Source organism: Symphalangus syndactylus, chromosome 20, assembly GCF_028878055.3.
Source record: "Symphalangus syndactylus isolate Jambi chromosome 20, NHGRI_mSymSyn1-v2.1_pri, whole genome shotgun sequence".
Taxonomy (NCBI): domain Eukaryota; kingdom Metazoa; phylum Chordata; class Mammalia; order Primates; family Hylobatidae; genus Symphalangus; species Symphalangus syndactylus.
Genome location: NC_072442.2, coordinates 17,141,733 through 17,167,285, shown reverse-complemented (window position 1 = coordinate 17,167,285; position 25,553 = coordinate 17,141,733). Strand labels below are relative to the sequence as shown.

The 25,553-nt window shown below is 41.3% G+C and overlaps 1 protein-coding gene across 2 annotated transcripts in view; it reads right to left on the bottom strand.

The window, feature by feature from the left end:
* PPM1D (protein phosphatase, Mg2+/Mn2+ dependent 1D) overlaps positions 1–25,553 on the bottom strand; it is a 68,516-nt gene that overhangs the window by 6,019 nt on the left and 36,944 nt on the right. Inside the window, exons 4-6 of one of the 2 annotated variants that reach the window (XR_008653161.2) lie at positions 10,990–11,180; positions 2,042–2,284; positions 1,841–1,951 (exon numbers count right to left, since the gene is read on the bottom strand). Coding sequence is in view for 1 of the 2 variants with exons in the window: in XM_055257592.2 (XP_055113567.1) it covers positions 2,042–2,284; positions 10,990–11,180 (434 nt within the window). In the remaining variant the exon portion in view is untranslated. The remainder of the gene's footprint in view (positions 1–1,840; positions 1,952–2,041; positions 2,285–10,989; positions 11,181–25,553) is intronic. The other variant, XM_055257592.2, reaches the window with a different exon arrangement.

The following is a 25,553-nucleotide window of genomic DNA, read 5'->3' as shown; positions in this document are numbered from 1 at the left end:
TGCCTCAGCCTCCCAAGTACCTGGGATTATAGGCATGCATCACCACACCCAGCTAATTTTGTATTTTTAGTAGAGCTGGGGTATCTCCATGTTGGTCAGTCTGGTCTCAAACTCCTGACCTCAGGTTATCTGTCCAACTCGGCCTCCCAAAGTGCTGGGATTACAGGCATGAGCCACTGTGCCCGGCTTAAGTAATTTTTTATTTTTTATTTATTTTTTTATTTTTTTTGAGACAGAGTCTCGCTCAGTCGCCCAGGCTGGAGTGCAATGGCACGGTCTCGGCTCACTGCAAGCTCCGCCTCCCGGGTTCACGCCATTCTCCTGCCTCAGCCTCCCAAGTAGCTGGGACTACAGGCGCCTGCCACCACGCCCGGCTAATTTTTTGTACTTTTTTTAGTAGAGATGGGGTTTCACCGTGTTAGTCAGGATGGTCTCGATCTCCTGACCTTGTGATCCGCCCGCCTCGGCCTCCCAAAGTGCTGGGATTACAGGCGTGAGCCACCACGCCCGGCCTTAAGTAATTTTTTAAACATATTTTATGTATGGGTTTACTAATGCCAGTCAGCAGACTGCAATAATTTTTATTTGAGGTCAATATTAAGAATGCCCTTTTGTTCCTCACACAATTCCCCACCCTAATGTCTCCTCCTTCTCTATACAGCCTAAAGGTCAGTTATCAGGGAACATGAAAGTAATAATTACATACATATATTCAGAAATATGCAAATATACAAACATAAGCTCTTTCGCAGCTTCAAAAAGAGAATAAAGAGGCTTTAAAGGGTTTCAACCTGCATTACCATTCACAGTTTTCAAAGAAAAGAAACCTTTTGTGAATGAAAATACTTCATTTCAGCCAGGCCTATAATCCCAGCACTTGGGAGGCCAATGCGGGTGGATCACCTGAGGTCAGAAGTTCAAGACCAGCTTGGGCAACATGGTGAAACCCCATCTTTACTAAAATACAAAAAATTAGCAGAGCGTAGTGGCGGGCACCTGTAATCCCAGCTACTCGGGAGGCTGAGGCAGGAGAATCACCTTAACCTGGGAGGTGGAGGTTGCAATGAGCCAAGATCATGCCGTTGCACTCTAGCCTGGGCAACAAGAGTGAAACTCTGTCTCAAAAACAAAAAAAGAAAAAGAAATGAAAACATTCCATTTTATCTGGCCATATGTGGTTTTTGCCATATGTATGTAAAGTGAAAGAAAGCAAAGCAGTAATAATCCATTTCCAAGTATTGACTATAGGATTACAACGCCCAAAATTAAAGGCCTTTGACACTTTAAAAAACTTCCTGAATAGATGACATTAGATTTCACTACATTTCTCATTTTAATGGTCAGTCTACTGAAAACACATTCTCAGAAAGCCAGGTTAGCCATGCTATGTATTAAAGCAATTATCAATCAATACTGCTAATTTTTGGTGGGAAAAATTAGGATGAAAACACAACTAAGTATTTGAGTTCTTAATAAACCAAAAAAGGGAAGTATGATATCTACTTAAAATTTGCTTATTTCAAAGCATATCTTAAACTCAATCAATATTAACATGGATAAGAAACAGGAATAAAGTTTCTTATACAAGTTAACAGACAACCAGTTGTAACGTCTGCTATCCTCAAGTCCAGCTCAATTTTGATTCTCTATGACCTTGTTTAGACAGTTTAATCTCTCAGGCTTATTACTGATAAAATGAGATAATAACATTAGCTCTACTTCTGGGCTATGAGATTCAAATAAAATATATTTAAGTGCTTCACAAACTTCTAAAGGCTTTAAAAATAATGTTCATAGCATTAGATGGCAAACAATAATATTCTTAAGGGCCCACAATCACCTTTTTATTAGTGCTGTACACATGGCTGGCATTCAGATTAGTATTGATGTAAAGATGGCTCTCTGATAATAAGTTACATCACTTTCTTGAATCGAGTTCAAATCCAAAATCCTGTAAGAATTTAAAAATTGTTTCCAGGTGATGCTAACCAAAGAACTGGTGGCTATTAAAACATAACTTAAAAACTGTGGAACTATATACCTTGACTGGTGGTGTAGAACATGGGGAAGGAGTCATCACACAGGTTTCTTGACTATTATAGGAAGGGCTATCAGTCAGGTTCAGGTATAACTCATCTTCATTGGTAAAGTTTCCCTGATTGTCCACTTCTGGAGAGATGCAGATTACTATGGCACTAGTGTTATCTGCTCGGAGCATACGCTGCCTCCAACGGCCCAGTGCTCGATTCACAAGCATTTTGGCACAAGATTGTCCGTGCTCACCCTGTATTCAAAAGAATAAGGAGAAGGAAAGTAACTCAGATTTAGCTGCCACTACATCTATATCTATATCAAATTAAATATTTGGTGTTCATTGTGGCCCAAATAAAGCTCCCAAATTTTCTTTTTTTCTTTTCTTTTTTTTTCTTTTTTTCTGAGACGGAGTCTCGCTCTGTCACCCAGGCTGGAGTGCAGTGATGTGATCTCGGCTCACTGCAAGCTCTGCCTCCTGGGTTCATGCCATTCTTCTGCCTCAGCCTCCCAAGTAGCTGGGACTACAGGCGCCCGCCACCACGTCCGGCTAATTTTTTCTATTTTTAGTAGAGACGGAGTTTCACCATGTTAGCCAGGATGGTCTTGATCTCCTGACCTCGATCCACCCTCTCTGCCTCCTAAAGTGTTGGGATTACAGGCGTGAGCCACTGTGCCCTGCCAAAGCTCCCAAATTTTCAAATATTATCCCCAGTCTCCTTAGCCATGTTAAAATAGTACTTTTCTAAATTCAAAAAATACTAATAAAACAAGGTTTTATCCTGTCATTAAATTTCACTATTTTTATTTTTATCAAGAAACTCAGCCTTCACTGTAACTTTATTTAGAAAAAGTTGGCCAGGCTCATGCCTGTAATCTCAGCACTTTGGGAGGCTGAGGTGGGTGGATCATGAGGTCAGGAGATCGAGACCAACCTGGCTAACACGGTGAAACCCCGTCTCTACTAAAAATACAAAAAAATTAGCCAGGCGTGGTGGCGGGTGCCTGTAATCCCAGCTACTTGGAGAGGCTGAGGCAGGAGAATGGCGTGAACCCGGGAGGCGGAGCTTGCAGTGAGGCGAGATTGCGCCACTGCACTCCAGCCTGGGCGACAGAGCGAGACTCCATCTCAAAAAAAAAAAAAAAAAAAAAAAAAATTAGGCGGGCGGGATGGCATGTGCCTGTAGTCCCAGCTACTCAGGAGGCTGAGGCAGGAGAATTGCTTGAACCCAGGAGGTGGAAGTTGCAGTGAGCCAAGATCGCGCCACCGCATTCCAGCCTAGGCAACAGAGCAAGAATCCATCTCAAAAAAAAAAAAAAAGAAAAGAAAAAAAGAAAATAAAGAAAATAAAAAGTTATGAGGAAGTTACTTAAAAAGACAGTAGCCAGGTGTGGTAGCTCACGCCTGTAATCCCAGTACTTTGGGAGGTGGAGGCAGGTGGACTGCGAAGTCAGGAATTCAAGGCCAGCCTGACCAACATGGTGAAACCCCGTCTCTGCTAAAAATACAAAAATTAGCCAGGCACGGTGGTGCGTGCCTGTAATCCCAGCTACTTGGGAGGCTGAGGCAGGAGAATTGCTTGAACCTGGGAGGCGGATGTTACAGTGAGCCGAGATCACGCCACTGCACTCCCGCCTGGGCGACAGAGCGAGACTCCGTCTCAAAACAACAACAACAACAAAAAGTAAACATCAAGTTATTTAGAAAACGTAATTCACAAACAAGACGATCAGGCATGGTACAAAAAAAAAATCACTGCAAAGGGTCAAATTCCTTCTAACATAAGAGATTCTGCAAATCGAAGACAATGACTCAACATAAAAATTGTCAAAGAATATAAACAAAATCCAGAGAAAAGGAAATATAAACAGCTCATATATATATATATATAAACAGTCAATGTCACTCATATGAGGAAAAAGTAATACAATAACTGCTTATAGTATAAAGAACAAATATAAACCAATTTAACGAGTAAAGAAAACAAAACCAAAAGGATCTCATTTTATGCAAATAAATGTGGCTTGGAATAAAACTTCCAGTGTCATATATGAATTTAAAATCTGCTAAGTTTCACAGAACAGAAGTGAAAATGATATACTCCAGGAAATAAGCCTACATGTATTTTTTTCTTTCTTTTTTTTGAGATGGAGTTTTGCTCTTGTCGCCCAGGCTGGAGTGCAATGGCACGATCTTGGCTCACTGCAACTTCTGCCTCCCAGGTTCAAGTGATTCCTGCCTCAGCCTCCCAAGTAGCTGGGATTACAGGCACCTGCCACCACTCCCAGCTAAAATTTTTTTTTGTATTTTTAATAGAGAGGGGGTTTCACCATGTTGGCCAGGCTGATCTTGAACTCCTAATGTTAGGTGATCTGCCCACCTCGGCCTCCCAAAGTTCTGGAATTACAGGTGTGAGCCGCCCTGCCCGGCTGCCTACATGTATTAAAAGTACCCACAGAAATAAATGAATGATGAAAATGAGTGGAAAATTTTGTTTGTTGGTTGTTTTTTGAGACAGGGTCTCACTCTGTCACCCAGGCTGGAATGCAGTGGTGTGACCTTGGCTTACTGCAGTCTCCACCTCCTGGGCTCAAGTGATCCTCCAACCTCACCTACTCGGGAGGCTGAGGTGGGAGAATCAGTTGAACCCAGGAGGTGGAGGCTGCAGTGAGCCGGGATCGCACCACTGTGCTCCCAGCCTGGGTGACAAAGTGGGACTCTCTCTCTCTCAAAAAAAAAAAAAAAAAAAAAAATGCATATTATTTCAATAGACGCTGAAAAAGCATTTCGTAAAATTGAACATCACTTTATGATAAAACCCCCTCATCAAAAATGAGTATAGTAGAAATATACCTCAAAATGACAAACTCACAGCCAACATCATACTGAATGGGGAAAAAAATTGAAAGCCTTTCCTCTAAAGACTGAAATAGACAAGGATGCCCCACTCTCACTACTGTTATTCAATACAATACTGGAAGTCCCGGCCAGAGCAATTAGGCAAGAGAAAGAAATAAAGGGCATCCAAACTGGAAACGAATAAGTCAAATGAGCCTTGTTTGCAGGTAACATGATCTCATACCTACAAAAACCTAAAGATGCCACCAAAAAACTGTTAGAGCTGATAAATTCAGTGAAACTGCAGGATACAAGATGAACATATGAAAATCAGCAGCATTTACATATACCAACAGCAAACAATCTGAAAAAGAAATCAAGAAAGCAATCCCATTTCCAATAGGTACGCAAATTATAAAATGCCTAGTAATCAATTTAACCAAAGATGTGAAAGATCTATAAAGGAAAACTAGAAAATACTGATGAAAGAAATTGAAGAGGACACAAAAAAATACAAAGATAGTCCATGCTTATGGATTGGATGGATTAATATTGCTAACATGACAATACTACCCAAAGCAATTTCAAGATTCAATCCCTATCAAAATTGAAATGACATTCTTCACATAATTTTTTCTTTAAGCTCAGAATTTATATGAAACCACAAAAGATCCTGAATAGCCAAAGCAATTCTAAGCCAAAAGAACAAAGCTGGAGGCATCACACTACCTGACTTCAAACTATACTAGAGGACTACAGTAACCAAAATAGCATGGTACTGCTACAAAAACAGACACATAGATCAATGGAACAGAATAGAAAACCTATATATAAATCCACACAATTTGCAGCCAGCTCATTGTCAACAAAGGTGCCAAGAGCAACAATAAATGGTAGTGGGAAAACTGGATAACTATATGCTGAAGAATGAAACTATACCCCATCTCTCATCACACACAAAAATCAAATCAAAATGGATTAATGACTTAAATCTAAGATCTCAATTAGTAGAACTGGTAACTACAATTCTATTCCCTCTCTTTGTGAGATTTACTTTGAGCTCACAAACTATGAAACTACTAAAAGAAAACATTGGAGAAATGCTCCAGGACACTGCTCTAGGCAAATAATTTTTGCATGAGACCTCAAAAGCACTGGCAACCTAAGCAAAAATAGACAAATGAAAATACAAGCTAAAATGCAAAGGAAATAATCAACAAAGTGAAGAGACAACCCACAGAATGGGATAAAGCATCTGCAAACTATCCATCTGACAAGGAATTAACAACCACAATATGTAAGGAGCTCAAATCAGTAGCAACGAAACAAAACAAGCCCCAAATAATCCAATTTTAAAATGGGCAAAAGATCTAAAATACACATTTCTCAAAAGACATACAAATGATTAACAGATATATGAAAAAATGCTCAACATCACTAATCATCAGAGAAATGCAAATCAAAACCACAATGAGGTATCATCTCACCCCAGTTAAAATGGCTTGCATCAAAAAGATAGCCAACTACAGATGCTGGTGAGGATGTGCAGAAAGGGGAACCCTCAGTGTTAGTGGGAATGTAAATTAGTGCAGCCACTACGAAGAACAGTATGAAGCTTCCTCAAAAAAAAAAAAAAAAACAGAAGTAAACCACCATATGATCCAACAATTCCACTACTATACATATATCCAACAGAAAGAAAATCAATATACTGAAGGTATACCTGCACTCCCATATTTATTGTAGCACTATTCACAATAGTCCAAATATGGAATCATCCTACGTCAATTCCATTTAACACATGAATGGATAAAGAAAATGTGGTGTATATATACATACATAATGAAATAGTATTCGGCCATAGAAAAGAATGAAATCCTGTCATTTGCAGCAACAGGGATGGAACTGGAGGACATTATGCTAAATGAAATAATCCAAGCACAGAAAGACATGATCTCACTCATATGTGGCAGCTTTTAAGAGTAGATCTCACAAAGAGAGAGAGTTAGACTTGTGGTTATGAGAAGCCAGGAAGGGTAGTAAGGAGAGAGGGATGAAGGGTGGAAAAAAAGAATATAAATAGATGTTTTACTATTGAATTGTACAGTTCCAAATAGTACAAATAGTAAATGTCATATGTATAGTATACTTCGAATTTTTTAAAGTATGTTTTAAAAATCTCTATTTTTAAGTGTAGTTATGTCCACTCAAACTTTTTTGTGCTTTTTTCTTGAACTAGAAACAATCAATCATGCCTTATGTGTCTTCTTAAAGGACTGCCCTTCTGGGTTTTGTGAATCTCCCTAAATAATTAATTTCTGCTCTATTATTTTCAACCTCCTACTTTGAGGGGTTTTACTATGATATTTTTTTCTAACTCTGACTGGATCACTTAGATTGTTTTCTTCATGTAGAATACCATGAGCCTTGTGTTATGGATGCATCATTTTATGTGCCACAAAAGAAATAAAAAACATTGTTGGCTGGGTGTGGTGGCTTGGCATGGTGGCTCACGCCTGTAATCCCAGCACTTTGGGAGGCCGAGGCGGGTGGATCATGAGGTCAGGAGATGGAGATCATCCTGGCCAATGTGGTGAAACCTCGTCTCTACTAAAATAAAAAAAAATAGCCGGGCGTGGTGGCACGCGCCTGTAGTCCCAGCTACTCCGGAGGCTGAGGCAGGGGAATCACTTGAACCTGCGAGGCAGAGGTTGCAGTGAGCTGAGATCGTGCCACTGCACTCCAGCCTGGTGACAGAGCGAGACTACATCTCAAAAAAACAAAAAAAACCCAAAACACTGTTAATTGAACTATGATATACCATTTGTAAAAAGTGTTCCAATTTCAAAGATATTAAAAGAAAATATGCACCTCAGAATTGATTAAAGGCAGCATTAATCTCTAATTCATGAATCTATCACATTCCCTATGGCACGTGGTTCCACTCTCCAAACACCAGCTGACTGAGCCCTTACCTCTCACTTTTTCAGTGTGCCTGTTTCCCTTCCCATCAATGCTCCATGAAAACAGACAATTATATAAACCATTTTCCACTATCTTGCCTGTATATTTTTCCCTCAGCTCACTAGAATTCTGCTGACTTTTGAGTCCCCCTAATATTGTGTGCTCTTAAACCACACAGTCTAAGTGCATATATTGCCACAATTTATGCAACTCTCGTTAACTGTTAAATTAGTACTTCCAGGCTTCCCTCCTAAGTTTTTATTTTTAAAGAGATGAGGGTCTCACTATGTTGTCCAGGCTGGAGTGCAGTGGCTATTAACAAGCACAATCATAGCACCCTACAGCCTTGAACTCCTGGAGTCAAGCAATCCTCCCACAGCCTCCTGAGTAGCTGGGACTATAGGAGCATGCCACCCCTCTCTCTCAAATATTTATAACTGCCTACTGAAGATACCTATCTAGAGGAACCACAGGTACCTCCAACTCAACATGCCTATGTCTGAACTAATTACCTCCCCCATCTCTCCCTAAATAATGTTTCTTCTTTATAATAGCTTACTAGTCACCAGAGTTAGAAATTTAGGTGCCATCATATTCTTCCTCCTTATAAACATAAGAGCTGTCAATTCTACTACTCATGTATTTCTTTGTGTTTTTTTGTTGTTGTTGTTGTTGTTGTTGTTTTGAGATGGAATCTCGCTCTGTCACCAGGCTGGAGTGCAGTGGAACGATCTCAGCTCACTGCAACCTCTGCCTCCTGGGCTCAAGCAATTCTCCTGCATCAGCCTCCCGAGTAACTGGGATTACAGGTGCGAGTCACCACATCTGGCTGATTTTTGTATTTTTAGTAGAGATGAGGGTTTCACCATGTTGGCCAGGCTGGTCTCGAACTCCTGACTTCAAGTGATCCATCTGCCTTGGCCTCCCAAAGTTCTGGGATTACAGGCTTGAGCCACTGCGCCCCGCCTACATGTATTTCTTTGTGTTTTTCCCAAAAACCACTGCTGCCTTAGATCAAGCCTGCAAATTTTATTGCTTAAATATCACTCTCTTCCATGAAGCTTCCTATGCAGTCTTGTGAAGTTTTCTATCGTCTCACTCTCCCAGGTCTTATTAAGACTTGTTCTAATTATACATTATACGGATGCTTCCTTCAATACTCATCTTAAAACACTTTAGGGTTCATAAATAGGTTCTTCCAACACACTACAAACTGGCTTTTGTCTTTATGCCATTGAAATGATCTCTCTCAGATCATTAAAGAATTCTAAATCCATTAGACAGAAGAGTCTTTATGTTGCTCTTTGATACCTGATAATCTCCAACTAAATGCAACACACCAGGCCCTGAAATTGTAAAACTGAATCAAGATGACTCTCACCTTAAAAGAACTCATGATCTAATGGGATTGTTAGTTTTTTATATATTCTATTTATAATAATATGGTAAGTGTTGGGGAAGGACCATATTCTATTTACCTTTGCAATCCCTGTACCTAGTACCTAGTATGTTAATTGAGTGAATGAATGGAGGCAAATTTTTTTTTTTTTTTTTTTGAGACAGAGTTTAGTTCTTATTGCCCAGGCTGGAGTGCAATGGCATGATCTTGGCTCACTGCGACCTCTGCCTCCCGGGTTCAAGCGATTCTCCTGCCTCAGCCTCCTAAGTAGCTGGGACTATAGGCATGTGCCACCACACCCAGCTAATTTTGTATTTTTAGTAGAGGTGGGGTTTCACCATGTTGGCCAGGCTGTTCTCTAACTCCTGACCTTGGGTGATCCACCCGCCTCAGCCTCCCAAAGTGCTGGAATTACAGGCGTGAGCCTCTGCGCCTGGAATGAATGGAGGCAATTTAACAAAAATTCAATCAATTTGCCCCTCCTTCCACCTCAAAATACAGCTTTACTATTCTTCCCATCTGAGAGAAAGATCATCTTTTCTAAGGATAACCCATCTTTGGGTCTTTGATTCCAGATACTTCCATGTGCTCTGTTAGGGGATGATGATGAAAATGTTTTGAGATTAGGAGCTGGGCATGGCACCACAGTAGTCCCAGATGCTCAGGAGGCTGAGGTGAGAGGACCGCTTAAGCCTAGGAGTTCTAAACCAGCCTGGGCAACATAGTGAGACCTCATCTCTTGGGGGAAAAAACAAAAACAAAAAAAGTAGTAGAAGCAGTGGTGATGGAGGCCGGGTGCGGTGGCTCACGCCTTAAATCCCAGCACTTTGTGGGGCCAAGGCATCACCTGAGGTCAGGAGTTCGAGACCTGCCTGGCCAACATGATAAAACCCCATCTCTACTAAAAATACAAAAAATTAGCTGGGTGGGGTGGCACACACCTGTAATCCCCAGCTACTCGGGAGGCTGAGGTGGAAGAATCGCTTGAATCCAGGAGGCGGAGGTTAGAGTGAGGTGAGATCGTGCCACTGCACTCCAGCCTCGGTGACAGAGTGAGACTCTGAGACAGTCGGAAAAAAAAAAAAGTAGTAGTGGTGATGGTTGTACAACTTTGTGAACTACACTAAGAATCACTGAATTATACACTTTAAAAGGATAAATTTTGGCCAGGCGCAGTGGCTCACGCCTGTAATCCCAGCACTTTGGGAGGCAGAGGCAGGCGGATCACGAGGTCAGGAGATCGAGACCATCCTGGCTAACATGGTGAAACCCCATCTCTACTAAAAATACAAAAATTAGCAGGGCGTGGTGGCAGGCGCCTGTAGTCCCAGCTACTCAGGAGGCTGAGGCAGGAGAATGACGTGAACTCGGGAGGTGGAGCTTGCAGTGAGCCGAGATTGTGCCACTGCACTCCAGCCTGGGCGACAGAGTAAGACTCTGTCTCAAAAAAAAAAAGATAAATTTTATGGTATGCAAATTATGTCATTTAAAAAAATAAGGAATTAGCAACGTTTCACAGGCCAATTTATACTGAAGTCAGTGGTTGTGTGTTTTGTTATTAGACTTCAGTTATATATTTCTTGTCTCATTCCTCTAATGAGTAGGAGCTACAAAGCCTATGTTTTACCCACTAGCAGATCCAGGCAAATGCAAAAATCTACCCAAGGTCAATGTCCTTAGTTCATATTCAAGATTCTGACAGAAGTACCAAAACAATGTTTAGACAACAATATCAAGTTATTGAATCATGTCTCACCATCAGGTATTTTTTCTCCTCTTGGTCCTGGCACATTGAGATGGCATCTTGAGGTGGAATCATATTCCAAAGTCCATCACTCCCCAATATAATATACTTGTGCTTCTGAGGGTCAAGAGTGTGGACACTTGTGTCTGGTTCAGGTGACACCACAAATTCACCACTGAAGAAATCATAGCTCCACAAATCACCTGGGGGAAGGGAGCAGAAAAAGCAAGAAGTATTAGTTGGAAGCTAATAGTACAACAGCAACAGATTAAAAGAGAAAATCTACACAGCTAATCTCAACAGACTCGGAAAAGCATTTGATAACATTCAAACTCCTTTCATGATAAGATTTCCTAGCAAACTAAGAATAAAAGAGAACTCCCTTAACCTGATGAAGTATATCCACCAGAATTCTGTAATAATCATCTTACTTAAAGGTAAAATGTTAAAAGTATTCCCTTTTTAATGTAGAAATAAGAAAACTATGCCTTGTATCATTGCTTCTCTTCTAATACTATACTGAGTCCTCCCCATCGCAGTAAGATAATAAAAATAAAGGATATACAAAATGGAAAGGAGAAAATAATACTAATATTATTTGCAGATAATTTCATTTCTACATGGAAAACCAAAAATAAATTATTACAATAGGAAAGTTTAGCAAAGTTGTTAAATACAAACCCAATATATAAGTCAACAGTATTTCTATATGATAGCAAGATATAGAAAATATAAATTTTAAAATAATCTAATTTTAACAATGAACCAAATGTAAGGAACTTAGGAACAACTCTAACAAACGGTATACATGCCTGTTATGAACATTATAGATTCTATTTTGAAACATTAAAAAGATAATCTAAATAAATGAAGAAACCAATCAGATTCATAGATAGGAATACTTACTATAATAAAGATGTCAATTATTCCCAAAATAATCTACAAAGTCAATGTAATTCTAACCAAAATCCCAAAAGGATTGTTGTAGAATTTGACAGGCTAAGCACAAAGGGCCAGGATTAATCAAGATAATTTTGAAGAAAAAGGACAAGATGAGAACTTATCCTACAAACAGAAGTACCAACGGCTGTTTGCAAACTTCCTGTTAATCTGTAGATCAGTAAAGTACCTACATCAAAACTTACAGAACAAGTACCAGTCACTTGGAAGAAAATTCAAAATATAAAAATGAGCATTTTAATGCTCTTTACCAACCATATGACCAACGTTTGGAGAGCAACAGTTCTCCCTTTCACTGAGCCAGAAAAAGAAAGCTCTTATATTTATCCTTCTCCTTGATTAGCTCCACATAAAAACAATGTCTAAACTTCTGCCTTCAGAACTATTAGATACAAACATCAAAATGTTCAAGAGACAATAACTTTTAGTCGACCCAGGCCATAAAAAAGATCAATAAAACTAAAACAGAAGAAAATAAAAATGATTTATAGAAACCATCTACTTTTCTGTAATATATAAGACAACATAAATGAAACAATATAAATTTTTCTTCTGTTTCCAATAAATGTGAAAGAGGAGACAGAAAGGAGAAAACATTAATTTCTGCCTCTTTTGTTTATTGTGAACTACTTAAGGGAAAGGCCTAAATTAAAAGCAAAAGATTTTCAGACAAGAGGTTAAACAATTTTTGTCCCCTTTCAGTAGTTACGTTTTTTTTGTTAAACAAGAAGAAGCTTTGTCCTTTTCCTTATTTAAACTTCCCCACTAGCTCCCCATCAGAAATACTGGCAATTCAAACATGCTCAGAGTCCAAAGAAAGAATAATTCAAGTCAATTACTCCCACTCGAAAGTAGCAAAATCATTGCTAACCAGACTCTTTAAAAAGCAATTCAGCCCTCTAAGCAGCAAAACAAAATACAGGCAACCACTAAAAGCTAATTATAATCCAGATAAGCTCACAAAGACACACTTACCTCTTTATACCAGCAAAACAAAGCTCCCTGGTTGACAAAATAATAAAAATGAACATGGGGACAGTGGCACAATCATGGCTCACTGCAGGACAGATCTCCTGGGCTCAAGTGATCTTCCTACGTCAACCTCTCAAGTAGCTGGGACTATAGGTGTGTACCAACAGGCCCGGCTAATTCATTTTTTGTAGAGATGGCAGTCCCACTGTGTTGTCCAGGCTGCTCTCCAAGTCCTGGACTCAAGCAATCCTCCCACCTCGGTCCCCCAAAGTGCTGGGATTACAGGTATCAGCCACGGTACTGGGTCTGCCTTTTTATAACATTATGTAATACATTCACATAGTACGAAAACCAAAAGATATAAAAGGGTACATATACAGTGAAAATTCTCCCTTCTCATCACTGCCCTTCTAGTTTTCCTTGTAAGGACTATTATTCTTATGTTCTTATCTTTCTGGAGATACCTATTATCTACCTACCTACACACACACACACACACACACCCACCCACCCATATATTTTACGTTGCTTTGGTGAAACCATCCTTTCAAGTTTCCAACTCTTCTACTGACAACTTCCAAATCACTAGTCTCCAATATCTTTTTCTTTTTTTTTGAGATGGAGTTTCACTCTTGTTGCCCAGGCTGGAGTGTAATGGCACGATCTTGGCTCACTGCAACCTCTGCCTCCTGGGTTCAAGTGATTCTCCTGCCTCAGCCTCCAGAGTAGCTGGGATTACAGGCGCCTGCCACCACATCTGGCTAATTTTTATATTTTTAGTAGAGACGGGTTTCATCATGTTGGCTAGGCTGGTCTGCAACTCCTGACCTCAGGTGATCTGTACACCTAGGCTTCCCAAAGTGCTGGGATTACAGGCGTTAGACACCACGCCCGGCCTCAATCTCTATTTCTTTCTCAATAAACCTCAATACATTTTCAGAAGAAGGGATTGTTTCTTCTAACTTAAATTTTTAAACTCTGGGTTTTGACTAAGATATGTGGTCTATTTCTATTTCTTTGATTTCTTTCATCATTTTGTAGTTTCACGCATATAAATCTTAAACACAGTTTGTTACAATTATACCTAAGTATTTCATGGTTTTCTTGGGTGCGATTACAAATGATACTTATTTAAATTTCATTATGAATTGTTCATTTTTAGTACATACAAATATGATAGACTGTGTATGCTGAATCTGGGTCCTGTGAACTTGCTGAATCCACTTATTAATTCCAGTAGTTCTTTTGAAGATTATTTGGGATTTTTTATGCAGATAGTGTTGGAATCTGTGGATAGAGTTGGTTTATGTGCTGAATCATTTGAGATTAGATTACAGACTCAAAACACTTCACCTCCAAATAGTAATACTTCAACATTTATCTCCTAAGCATGAGGATGTTATTCTACCACACTCAGGCAATTTCATATTGCTGTAGCACTGTATAATATAAAGTTTATGTTCAAATCTTCCCAGTTGTCACAATAATGCATTTTTAATATCCAGGATCCATTCAAGGATCATTCTTCGGTCAGGTTAGGTGGCTCATGCCTGTAATCCCAGCACTTTGGGAGGTGGAGACAGGAGAATTGCTTGAGCCTGGGAGTTCGAGACCAGCCTGGGCAACACAGTGAAACCCCATCTTTATTTTTAAAAAAACTTAAAAATTAATTGCATTTGTCATTTTTTAGTCATTTTTAACCTAAAACAATTCCCTAGGGTTTTGTTTTGTTTTTATCATTCATGGTATTGACAACTGTGAAGAGTTCAAGATAGTTCTTTTGCTAGGCGCGGTGGCTCACACCTGTAATCCCAGCACTTTGGGAGGCTGAGGCAGGTGGATCACTTGAGGTCAACAGTTTGGGACCAGCCTGGCTAACATGGTGAAACCCCGGCTCTACTAAAAATACAAAATTAGCTGGGCATGGTGGCACGCGCCTGTAATCCCAGCTACTCGGGAGGCTGATGCAGAAGAATCGCTTGACCCCAGAAAGCAGACATAGCAGTGAGCCAGGATCATGCCACTGCACTCCAGCCTGGGCGAGAGTGAGACTCCATCTCAAAAAAAAAAAAAAAAAAAAAGAAAAGAAAAGACAAGAAAAGAGTTCTATTGCACAATGACCTTTAAATTGGATCCATCTGATTGTTTCCTCATGTTCTTGTGCTCTACGGGGGTTCATGAACAGGTAAACTCACTTTTGGCTACAGGACTACATTGCTGATGTCACGTCCTTCTCCGTATATCACATGAGGAGAGACAGTGTGTCAGTCTGTCCCATTACTGGCAGTATCAACTTTGGTCATTTGGTTAAAGTGCTATCTACTGGCAGCATAAAGGTGCCTTTTTCTTTTTGTAACTGGTGAGTAGTCTGTAGGGTGAAAGTTTGAAGGTTCTGTGAAATATCCTGTTCTGTACCAAAATATGCCATATTTTAGCATCTACTGATGATTCCTGAATGAATCAATTATAATGGTTATAAACTGATGACAGAATTAGGACATTCTAACTACATTTATTAGCTGACAGTTTATTTTACTTTATTTTGGTTCTTTTCACTCTTCTTTCCCAACCCCAAAAAGGTTTCTTTTTTTTTGAGACTGGGTCTTACTCTATTGCCCAGGATGGAGGGCAGTGGTGCGATCATGGCTCACTGCAGCCTGCACCTCCCAGGCTCAAGCAGTTCTCTCACCTGCCTTCCAAGAAGATGGGACTACAGGCGTGTGCCACCATGCCAGGCTAATTTTTTTGTATTTTTTTCTACAGATGGGGTTTCGCCATGTTGGTCAGGCTGATCTCAAACACCTGAGCTCAAGCGATCCACCCACCTCAGCCTCCCAAAGTGCTAGGATTACAGGCTGCTGGGATTAGAGGCATAAGCCACTGTGCTCAGGCCTGGAAGTCCTTTTTTTTTCGAGACGAGTCCCGCTCTGTCGCCCAGGCTGGAGTGCAGTGGCGTGATCTCGGCTCACTGCAAGCTCCGCCTCCTGGGTTCACGCCATTCTCCTGCCTCAGCCTCCCGAGTAGCTGGGACTATAAGGCACCCGCCACCACGCCTGCCTAAGTTTTTGTATTTTTAGTAGAGATGGGGATTTCACCACGTTAGCCAGGATGGTCTTGATCTCCTGACCTCATGATCCGCCCGCCTCGGCCTTCCAAAGTGCTGGGATTACAGGCGTAAGCCACTGCGCCCGGCTGAAAATCTTTTTTAAAGAAGAGTTTTCTGGCCGGAGGCAGTGGCTCAGGCCTGTAAGCCCAACACTTTGGGAGGCCTAGGCTGGTGGATCATGAGGTCAAGAGATTTAGACCGTCCTGGCCAAAATGGTGAAACCCCATCTCTACTAGAAATACAAAAATTAGCTGGGCACGGTGGCACACACCTGTAGTCCCAGCTACTCAAGAGGCTCGGCAGGAGAATCGCGTGAACCCAGTAGCCAGAGGTTGCAGTGAGCCAAGATCGTGCCACTACACTCCAGCCTGGCGACAGAGCGAGACACCATCTCAAAAAAAAAAAAGATTTTCTTTGGAGTCTCTCTGAATCTGCTGTGGGGGGGTGGCTACCCAATTCACAAATCGTTCACTGCCCAATTAAACTCCTTTAAATGTAAAAAAAAAAAAAAAAAAAATTCCATTCTTCTACCTGTACAATTTTTTATCTCTATATAGACTTACAGATTCTTTTTTATTCAATATTTTTAAACTTATTCCTGTTATAATTTGTTTTGATGCTCAAGTTGCTTCAAATTTGCTAGTAAAAGTCCCTAGAATCTGACCTTTCAACAAACTCACCAGATGATTCATATTCATAGCCACTTTCCCTTGTTTTACCAGTTCAAAGAGTCTATATGATTCTATCTAATATCAAATAACTGGTAAGGATCAGAATTGGGCCTTTAACTAAGGGTTTTTATTACTGGTCTAGCGTTTGTACACCAAGGTAGGATCATAGAACATCATTTCTGTAGGTCCTGAAAGTAGGTGCCTTGGAGCCAATTCCCTTTTTTCCTCAGTAGAGGGTGCTGAAGAGACACCAGAAGAGAGGAGACCTGCTTTCTGGTTCCAGTATATTTTCTGCTTGCTCCTGTGGCACGTGGCAGCCGGCAGTCCACAAGACACTCAGTGGTCCTTACACCTAGCAAATTTCAGCACCCCTTTGAGTGGCTTCCCATGGATAACTTCCAACAATGTTTACCCCCTCTAATCCATTCTCAAAACTCAATGAAAATTCTCTCTTTAAGACACAAAGCTAATGGATTAAAGATTTAAATGTAAGACCTCAAACTGTAAGAATCCTGGATGGACATCAGCCTTGGGAAAGAATCTGTGACTAAATCCCCAAAAGCAACTGTAACAAAAACAAAAATTGACAAGTAGGACCTAATTAAAGAGCTTCTGCACAGCAAAAGAAACTATCAACAGAGTAAACAGACAACCTACAGAAAGGGAGAAAATATTCACAAACTATGTATCTGACAAAGATCTAATATCTAGAATCTGTAAAGAACTTAAACAATTCAACAAGTTAAAAACAAATAACTACCCCATTAAAAACTGGGCAAAAGGCATCAACACTTTTCAAAAGAAGACAAGCAAACGGCCAAGAATCATAAAAAGCTCCACCTCAGTAATCATTAGAGAATGCAAATCAAAACCACAATGAAATACCATCTCATACCCTATCAGAATGACTATTATTAAAAAGCCAAAAAATGACAATGCTGGCAAAGCTGCAGAGAAAAGGGAATGCTTATACACTGTTGGTGGCAATATAAATTAATTCAGCCACTGTGGAAAGCAGTGTGGAGATATCTCAAAGAACTTAAAACGGAACTACCATTCGATCTAGCAATCCTGTTACGGGGTATACATCCAAAGGAAAATAAATCACTCTACAAAAAGACACATGCACTCAAATGTTCATCGCAGCACTATTCACAATAGCAAAGACAAGGAATCTACTTAGGTGCCCATCAAAGTGAAATGCATAAAGAAAATATGGTACATACACACTACAGAATACTACACAGCCACAAAAAAAAAATGAAATTATGTCCTTTGCAGCAACACAGATGCAGCTGGAGGCCATTATCCTAAGCAAATTAATGCAGGAAAAGAAAGGCAAATACCACGTTCTCACTTGTAAATGGGAGCTAAACATTGGGTACACATGAACGTACAGATGGCAACAATAGACACTGGGGACCACTAGAGGGAGGAGGGAGAGAAGGAGAAAGACATGAAAAACTAACAATTGGGTACTATGCTCCCTACCTGGATGACGGAATCAGTCGTACCCCAAACCTCAGTACCATGCAATATACCCATGTAACAAACCTGTACGTATACTTCCTGAATCTAAAAGTTGAAATTACAAAAACAAACAAAAACCCACAAATCTAGGATGAATGGTGGATGACGGTTACAAAACAGTGTAACTGTACTTAACATCAATGAACCACGTGCTTTACAACAGTAAGTTACGTGTATGCTAAGTATATATTACCACAATTAAAAACACACAAATCTGGTTATGTTTCCCATTCCAACTCTGTTATAGTTCATAATTGTTTTTAAGATAAAGACACAATTCTTTTGTTTTTTCTGAAACAGGGTCTTGCTCTGTTGCCCAAGCTGGAGTACAGTGATGCAATCTTGGCTCACTGCAGCCTCCTGGGTTCAAGCAATCCTCCCAACCAAAGCCTCCTGAGTAACTGAGACTACGAGCGCATGCAACCACGCCCAGCCAATTCTTTGTAGAGGGGAGATTTCGCCATGTTGTCCAGCTGGTCTTGAACTCCTTGAACTCAAGCAATCCACCTGCCTTGGCCTCCCAAAGTGTTGGAATTATGGGCGTGAGCCACCATATCCAGCCAAACACAATTATTTACCACTGCCTATAAAATGCAGTATTTTCTCATTTTATCCAAGTCTCTTATTTCCTTATCCGTTCCAGCTACACTGGCCTTCACCAGAGTTCCTATGTCACTATGCTTCTTCCTATCACCAAACTTTTCGAAAGTGCTGTTTTCTATGCCTAAAAACACACTTTCTTCCTTCTTAACCTCCAGTAATTCCTCAAAACTCAGTTCAAATATCACTTTTCTGGCCTCTCTGGTTAAGTGAAATATCCTTATTTTAGGTTTTCATTAGTACATATAAGAAGTTAAGAATTGGCTGGGTGTGGTGGCTCATGCCTGTAATCCCAACGCTTTGGGAACCTGAGGCAGGTGGATCACCTGAGGTCAGGCGTTCGAGACCAGCCTGGCCAACATGGTGAAACCCCGTCTCTACTAAAAATACAAAAAGTAGCCAGGTGCAGTGACGCGCGCCTGTAGTCCCAGCTACTTGGGAGGCGGAGGCAGAAGAATCGCTGGAACCCAGGAGGCGGAGGCTGCAATGAGCCGAGATCGTGCCACTGCACTCTAGCCTGGGCGACAGAGTGAGACTCCATCTCAAAAAAAAAAAAAAAGAAGAAGAAGAATTAAAAATTTTCAGTTTTAGCCAGGCGCTGTGGCTCTCATCTGTAATCCCAGCACTTTAGGTGGCTGAGGCGGGTAGATCACCTGAGGTCAGGAGTTAGAGACCAAGTTGGCCAACATGGCAAAACCCCTGTATTTTTATATTTTGAAAAAATACAAAACTTAGCCGAGCGTGGTGGTGGGTGCCTGTAATCCCAGCTACTTGGGAAGCTGAGGCAGGAGAATCGCTTGAACCTGGGAAGTAAAGGTTACAGTGAGCCGAGATTGCACCATTGCACTCCAGCCTGGGTGACAAGAACAAAACTCAGTCTCAAAAAAAAAAAAAAATTATTTTTTTCAGTTTTTGTTATCATCTGATGAATGCCTTACAACGCTTTCCTAGACTGCAAGCTCCATGACGGCAAAGATCATGTGCTTGTACATACAGCAGAGTGCTTCATACACACTATACTCAAAAATTATCTCCCCAGTGAATAAAACGATTTGCAAGACTCAAATGCAATTCCAGCAGGCAGCCACTAGAAGGCACCTTTGCTACATTTGTACTTGGGTAATTATCATCAGTGTCTATAGGGTACCAATGTTGACAAGGAGACATCTATTCCCACCCCTTCCCCCGCCCAAAAAACCCTATAAGAAAAATGGCCATAAACCATAAGGGTGTGTGCTAAATACTAGCATTTAATTTACTTTAGGCCAGTAAGTATTTCCACGCAACAAGCTAAACTCAGAAAACCAATAACATAGCTCTTTTAAAAATATTATTTCCGGGCCAGTCGCAGTGGCTCGCGCTTGTAATCCCACTACTTTGGGAAGCAGAGGTGGGCAGATCAACTGAGGTCAGGAGTTCGAGACCAGCCTGCCCAACATGGTGAGACCCCATCTCTACTAAAAATACAAAAATCAGCCAGGTGTGGTGGCATGCGCCTGTAATCCCAGCTACTTGGAAGACTGAGGCAGAAGAATCGTTTGAACCGGGGAGGCGGAGGTTGCAGTGAGCTGAGATCGTGCCACTGCATTCCAGCCTGGGCAACAGAGTGAGATTCGATCTCAAAAAAAAAAAAAAAAAAAAAAAAAAAAAATTTTCTTCCAAGTGTCAGAATAATGGTTTGAAAAGTAACACAGCAAAGCCTTTTTAGCTTAAATATTTAAAATCTAAAAGGTAGCATTATTTTTTAAAAGAGAATATTTATGTGACAAGAGAAATCAAGAGGAAAAAAGCTTTTTTATCACTAAAAAGATTTTGTCTCTTATAGGCCCTTTTATCAAAATATTAATTCATTTCTGTATGTGTTTACAAAATTATGTTGAAGTAAAGTAACTTCTACAAAAAAACTGTCTAAAAAGGCCGGGCGCGGTGGCTCACGCTTGTAATCCCAGCACTTTGGGAGGCCGAGGCGGGTGGATCACGAGGTCAGGAGATCGAGACCACGGTGAAACCCCGTCTCTACTAAAAAATACAAAAAATTAGCCGGGCGTGGTGGCGGGCGCCTGTAGTCCTAGCTACTCGGAGAGGCTGAGGCAGGAGAATGGCGTGAACCCAGGAGGCGGAGCTTGCAGTGAGCCGAGATTGCGCCACTGCACTCCAGCCTGGGCGACAGAGGGAGACTCCGTCTCAAAAAAAAAAAAAAACAAAAAAAAAAACTGTCTAAAAACTTGCTGTATAAAATTTTATTCCTCCCACTCAAGAAGACAGTTCTTTCTTCAATAACCCCAATCGTGGTTGTGGTCTTGCTATTCCACCAAAAGCTACTTTCTTTTTCAAGGTCACCAATGACCTCCACATTCCTAAATCCCATGGTCATTTTTCAATTCTCCCTCCACCTAAATGACAACAGTATTTGAAACACTTTCTTTCTGGAAACACTTTCTTCACTTAGCTTCCAGGGTACTCTATCCCAAATTTCCTATTTGACTTACAGCTGTTAGTTGTTTTACCTTGTTCTTCCATTCATATCCCCTAACTCTTTTTGTTTTTTTTAATTTTAATCCAACCCTCAAATGAAACCAGAGCACATCCCCCCAAGTCTTAACAGTAAGAGTGGCCGGGCGCGGTGGCTCACGCTTGTAATCCCAGCACTTTGGGAGGCCGAGGCGGGCGGATCACGAGGTCAGGAGATCGAGACCACGGTGAAACCCGGTCTCTACTAAAAATACAACAAAAAAAAATTAGCCGGGTGTGGTGGCGGGCGCCTGTAGTCCCAGCTACTCGGAGAGGCTGAGGCAGGAGAATGGCGTGAACCCGGGAGGCGGAGCTTGCAGTGAGCCGAGATTGCGCCACTGCACTCCAGCGTGGGCGACAGAGCGAGACTCCGTCTCAGAAAAAAAAAAAACAAACAAAAAAAAACAGTAAGAGTATCTCAGGGCTCAGTCACTAGACCTTGCCCCCTTTTCTATCTGCACTCAATCCCTACATGACCTCAAGACTTTGTATACTATCTATATGCTACTGGCTCCCCCAAATTGAAATCTCCACCCTAGACAACACCTGAAATCAATTCTTATAATGGGAAGCCAAATAGGTATCACCACCTTAATGTCTAAAACATGCCGAAAGGGTAATGTGTCCAAAACTGAACTTCCGACCTCTCCTTTTCACTGATGTTCCAGTCATTTCTTTATCAGTTAGTGGCAACTCCATTTTTCCAGCTGCTCGGTTAAAAATACTGAGTAGGAGTGGGGCACGGTGGCTCATGCCTGTAATCCCAGTACTCTGAGAGGCCGAAGTGGGTAGATCACTTGAGGCCCGGAGTTCGAGACCAGCCTGACCCACATGGTGAAACCCCTGTGGCACAGAGTGAGACCTCATCTCAAAAAAACAAAAAAAAGAAAGAAAGAAAAAGAAAAAAGAAAAAATTCATGAGTAATGAGAACCCTTATATTTGTTACTTCTGCCTAAATTCTGTGGCCCCAGACACTCACAGGTCTTTACTAAAAATACAAAATTAGCCAGGCATGGGGGCGCACGCCTATAATCCCACCTACTTGGGAGGCTGAGGCAGCAGAATCGCTTCAACCCAGGAGGTGGAGGTTGCAGTGAGCTGAGATCACGCCACTGCACCCCAACCTGGGCAATAAGAGCGAAATTCTGTCTCAAAAAAAAAAAAAAAAATCACGAGTAGGCTGAGCGCTGTGGCACACCCCTATAGTCCAAGCACTTTGGGAGGCTGAGGTGGGCAGATCGCTTGGAGCCAGGAATTTGAGACCAACCTGGGCAAAGCGAGACGTCTCTACAAAACATTTTTAAAAATTAGTTGGGTGTAGGCTGGGCGCGGTGGCTCACGCTTGTAATCCCAGCACTTTGGGAGGCCAAGGCGGGCGGATCACGAGGTCAGGAGATCGAGACCACGGTGAAATCCCGTCTCTACTAAAAATACAAAAAATTAGCCGGGCGTGGTGGCGGGCGCCTGTAGTCCTAGCTACTCGGAGAGGCTGAGGCAGGAGAACGGCGTGAACCCAGGAGGCGGAGCTTGCAGTGAGCCGAGATTGCGCCACTGCACTCCAGCCTGGGCGACAGAGTGAGACTCCGTCTCAAAAAAAAAAAAAAAAAAAAAAAAAAAATTAGTTGGGTGTGGTGGCATGCACCTGTAGCCCCAGCTACTTGGGAAGCTGAGGCTGGGGGAACACTTGAGCCCAGGACTTTAGGGGCTTCAGTGAGCTCTAGCCTAGGGCACAGAGTGAGACCTCATCACAAAAAAAAAAAAAAAAAAAAAAAAAGGGAAAATTCATGAGTAATAAGAACCCTTACATTTGTTACTTCTTCCTAAATTCTGTGGCCGGAGACACTCACAAGTCTCACTGCCTCATCTCTTTACTTACACTTTACTTACATATCATCCTAGCGAGACCCTCCTCTGACCATCCCATTTAGAATTATTATACAGGCCCCACCCCCATAGCATTCCCTGCTTTATTTTTCTTGGTAGCATTTCTAACACAGTATGTGTCCTACTTAGTTACTTTAGTTTATCATGTTTTCCCCTAACCTAGAAAGTAAGCTCCATGGGTGCAGGAATTTTTGTTTCATTCACTGCTGAATCCTCAGCACCTGAAACAGTACCTAGCACATAGCAGGTATTTAATAAATATTTGGTGAATAAAGAACAATCATGAAGAAGTAGGAACTGTATGCTTTTAAAATACATCCACAAATTATTTGATATACTTGAGGGTGGGCTGGACTTAGTGATTCAGGGCTAACAAAATACAAAGCTGGGTTCCCTACAGCAAGTGATCAAGAAAGCAAGGTAGAAGTCAAAATGTATTTTTATGATCACTTGCTCTAAGGAAGCCAGCTGCCATGTGATGAAGGCACATCAAGCAACCCTATGCAGAGGCCGGCAAAGCAAGAAACTGAAGCCTTCTGCCAATCCAGGTTACTCAGTGAGCTGTCTTACAAGTAGATGCTCCAGCCCCATTGAAGGCTTCGATGATTAATGACATCTTGATTACAGCTACACAAGAGACCCTGAGCCAAAACCATCCAGTTAAGTCACCCCTGGGTTCCTGAGCCAGAGAAACTGTGTACATAAAAAATGTTTTAAATTCCTAAGTGTGGGAGTATTTGATTACACAGCAATAGATAACTAATACAGTGGGACTGTAATAACCTGGGATAATCACTTCGGGAAGAAATTTAGCAATACCTAATAAAACTAAACATGTAGATAGCTCTGAACTGAGTCTCCCAATTGGTATTCCTTGGATGAGTGAGGCCTAGGGGCAGCAGGGTGGGTCCTCAGTGGCTAGAGCGTCCAAGTTAGTTACCTCAGTCTCAAGTAGCCTCCTCTGCTTACTGTAGAAATATTATCATCTTGTGTGAGTGTTACGACACAAAAACAGTTGGTAAGTAACATACTATGACCCAGAAATTCCATTTCTAGTTATGTATCTTAAAGAAATCTTGCCAGGCACAGTGGCTCATGCCTGTAATTCCAGCACTTTGGGAGGCCGAGGCGGGCGGGTCACCTGAGGTCAGGAGTTCAAGACCAGCCTGACCAACATAGAGAAACCCCGTCTCTACTAAAAATACAAAATTAGTCGGGCGTGGTGGTGCATGCCTGTAATCCCAGCTACTCGGGAGGCTGAGGCAGAAGAATCACTTGAATCTGGGAGGCAGAGGTTACAGTGAGCCGAGATTGCACCACTGCACTCCAGCCTGGGCAACAAGAGTAAAACTGCATCTCAAAAAAAAAAAAAAAAGAAATCTCATATGTGTACATAAGGAAATATTTATTGCAGTATTTTTCATAATAGCAAATGCTTGGATATAACCTAAAAAGTCCACCAGTCAGGGTGTGGAAGAAGAAAATTATAGTTTTGCATTGGAAACAAATTATTAATATATATATAGTAGTTGTGCTGGGTGTGGTGGCTCATGCCTGTAATCCCAGTGCTTTGGGAGACCGAGGTAGGAGGATGGCTTAAGCCCAGGACCACCCCGGGCAACATAGTGAGACCTCGTCTCCTTAAAAAAGAAAAAATTAGCCAGGCGTGGTGGCTCACACCTGTAGTCTCAGTTACTCGGGAGGCTGAGGTGGGAGGATTGCTTGAGCCTGGGAGGTAGAGGTTGCAGTGAGCCGTCATCATGCCACTGCAATCCTGCCTGAATAACAGAACAAGACCCTGTCTCATAAAATAAAAATAAACAAATGTGCATTTTCTCAGAGACATTTTCTTTGGAAAAACTACCCCCATCTAGCATAGCCAAGGTAAGACACCTTAATAGGTATAATTCTCTAGCCTTCTTTCCAAAGCCAGGTAGACCAGAAATATAACTATTTTTTTCATAGTTATTTTACTTTGCTAACTAAAGAAAAAAGAGGTTTTGAAGGCTCTCAGGAGGACTATTAAGGGCTAAAGTAGAATGGGATACTTAAAAATAGTGTCAAGGGTAACAATAAGCCTAGATATGCATATACTTCCCTAAACACAGATAGAAATTAGCAAAACATTGAACGTGACTCATGAACAAAGGGCAACTGTCAGTGCAATATATACCTAAACCTTCCCCTCGATTAGGCTTTTTTTTAGAGTCTTGCTCTGTCGCCCAGGCTGGAGTGCAGTGGTGCGATCACTGCAACCTCTGCCTCCTGCTTTCAAGCAATTCTCCTGACTCAGCCTCCTGAGTAGCTGGGACTACAGCTACACATCACTATGCCAAGCTAA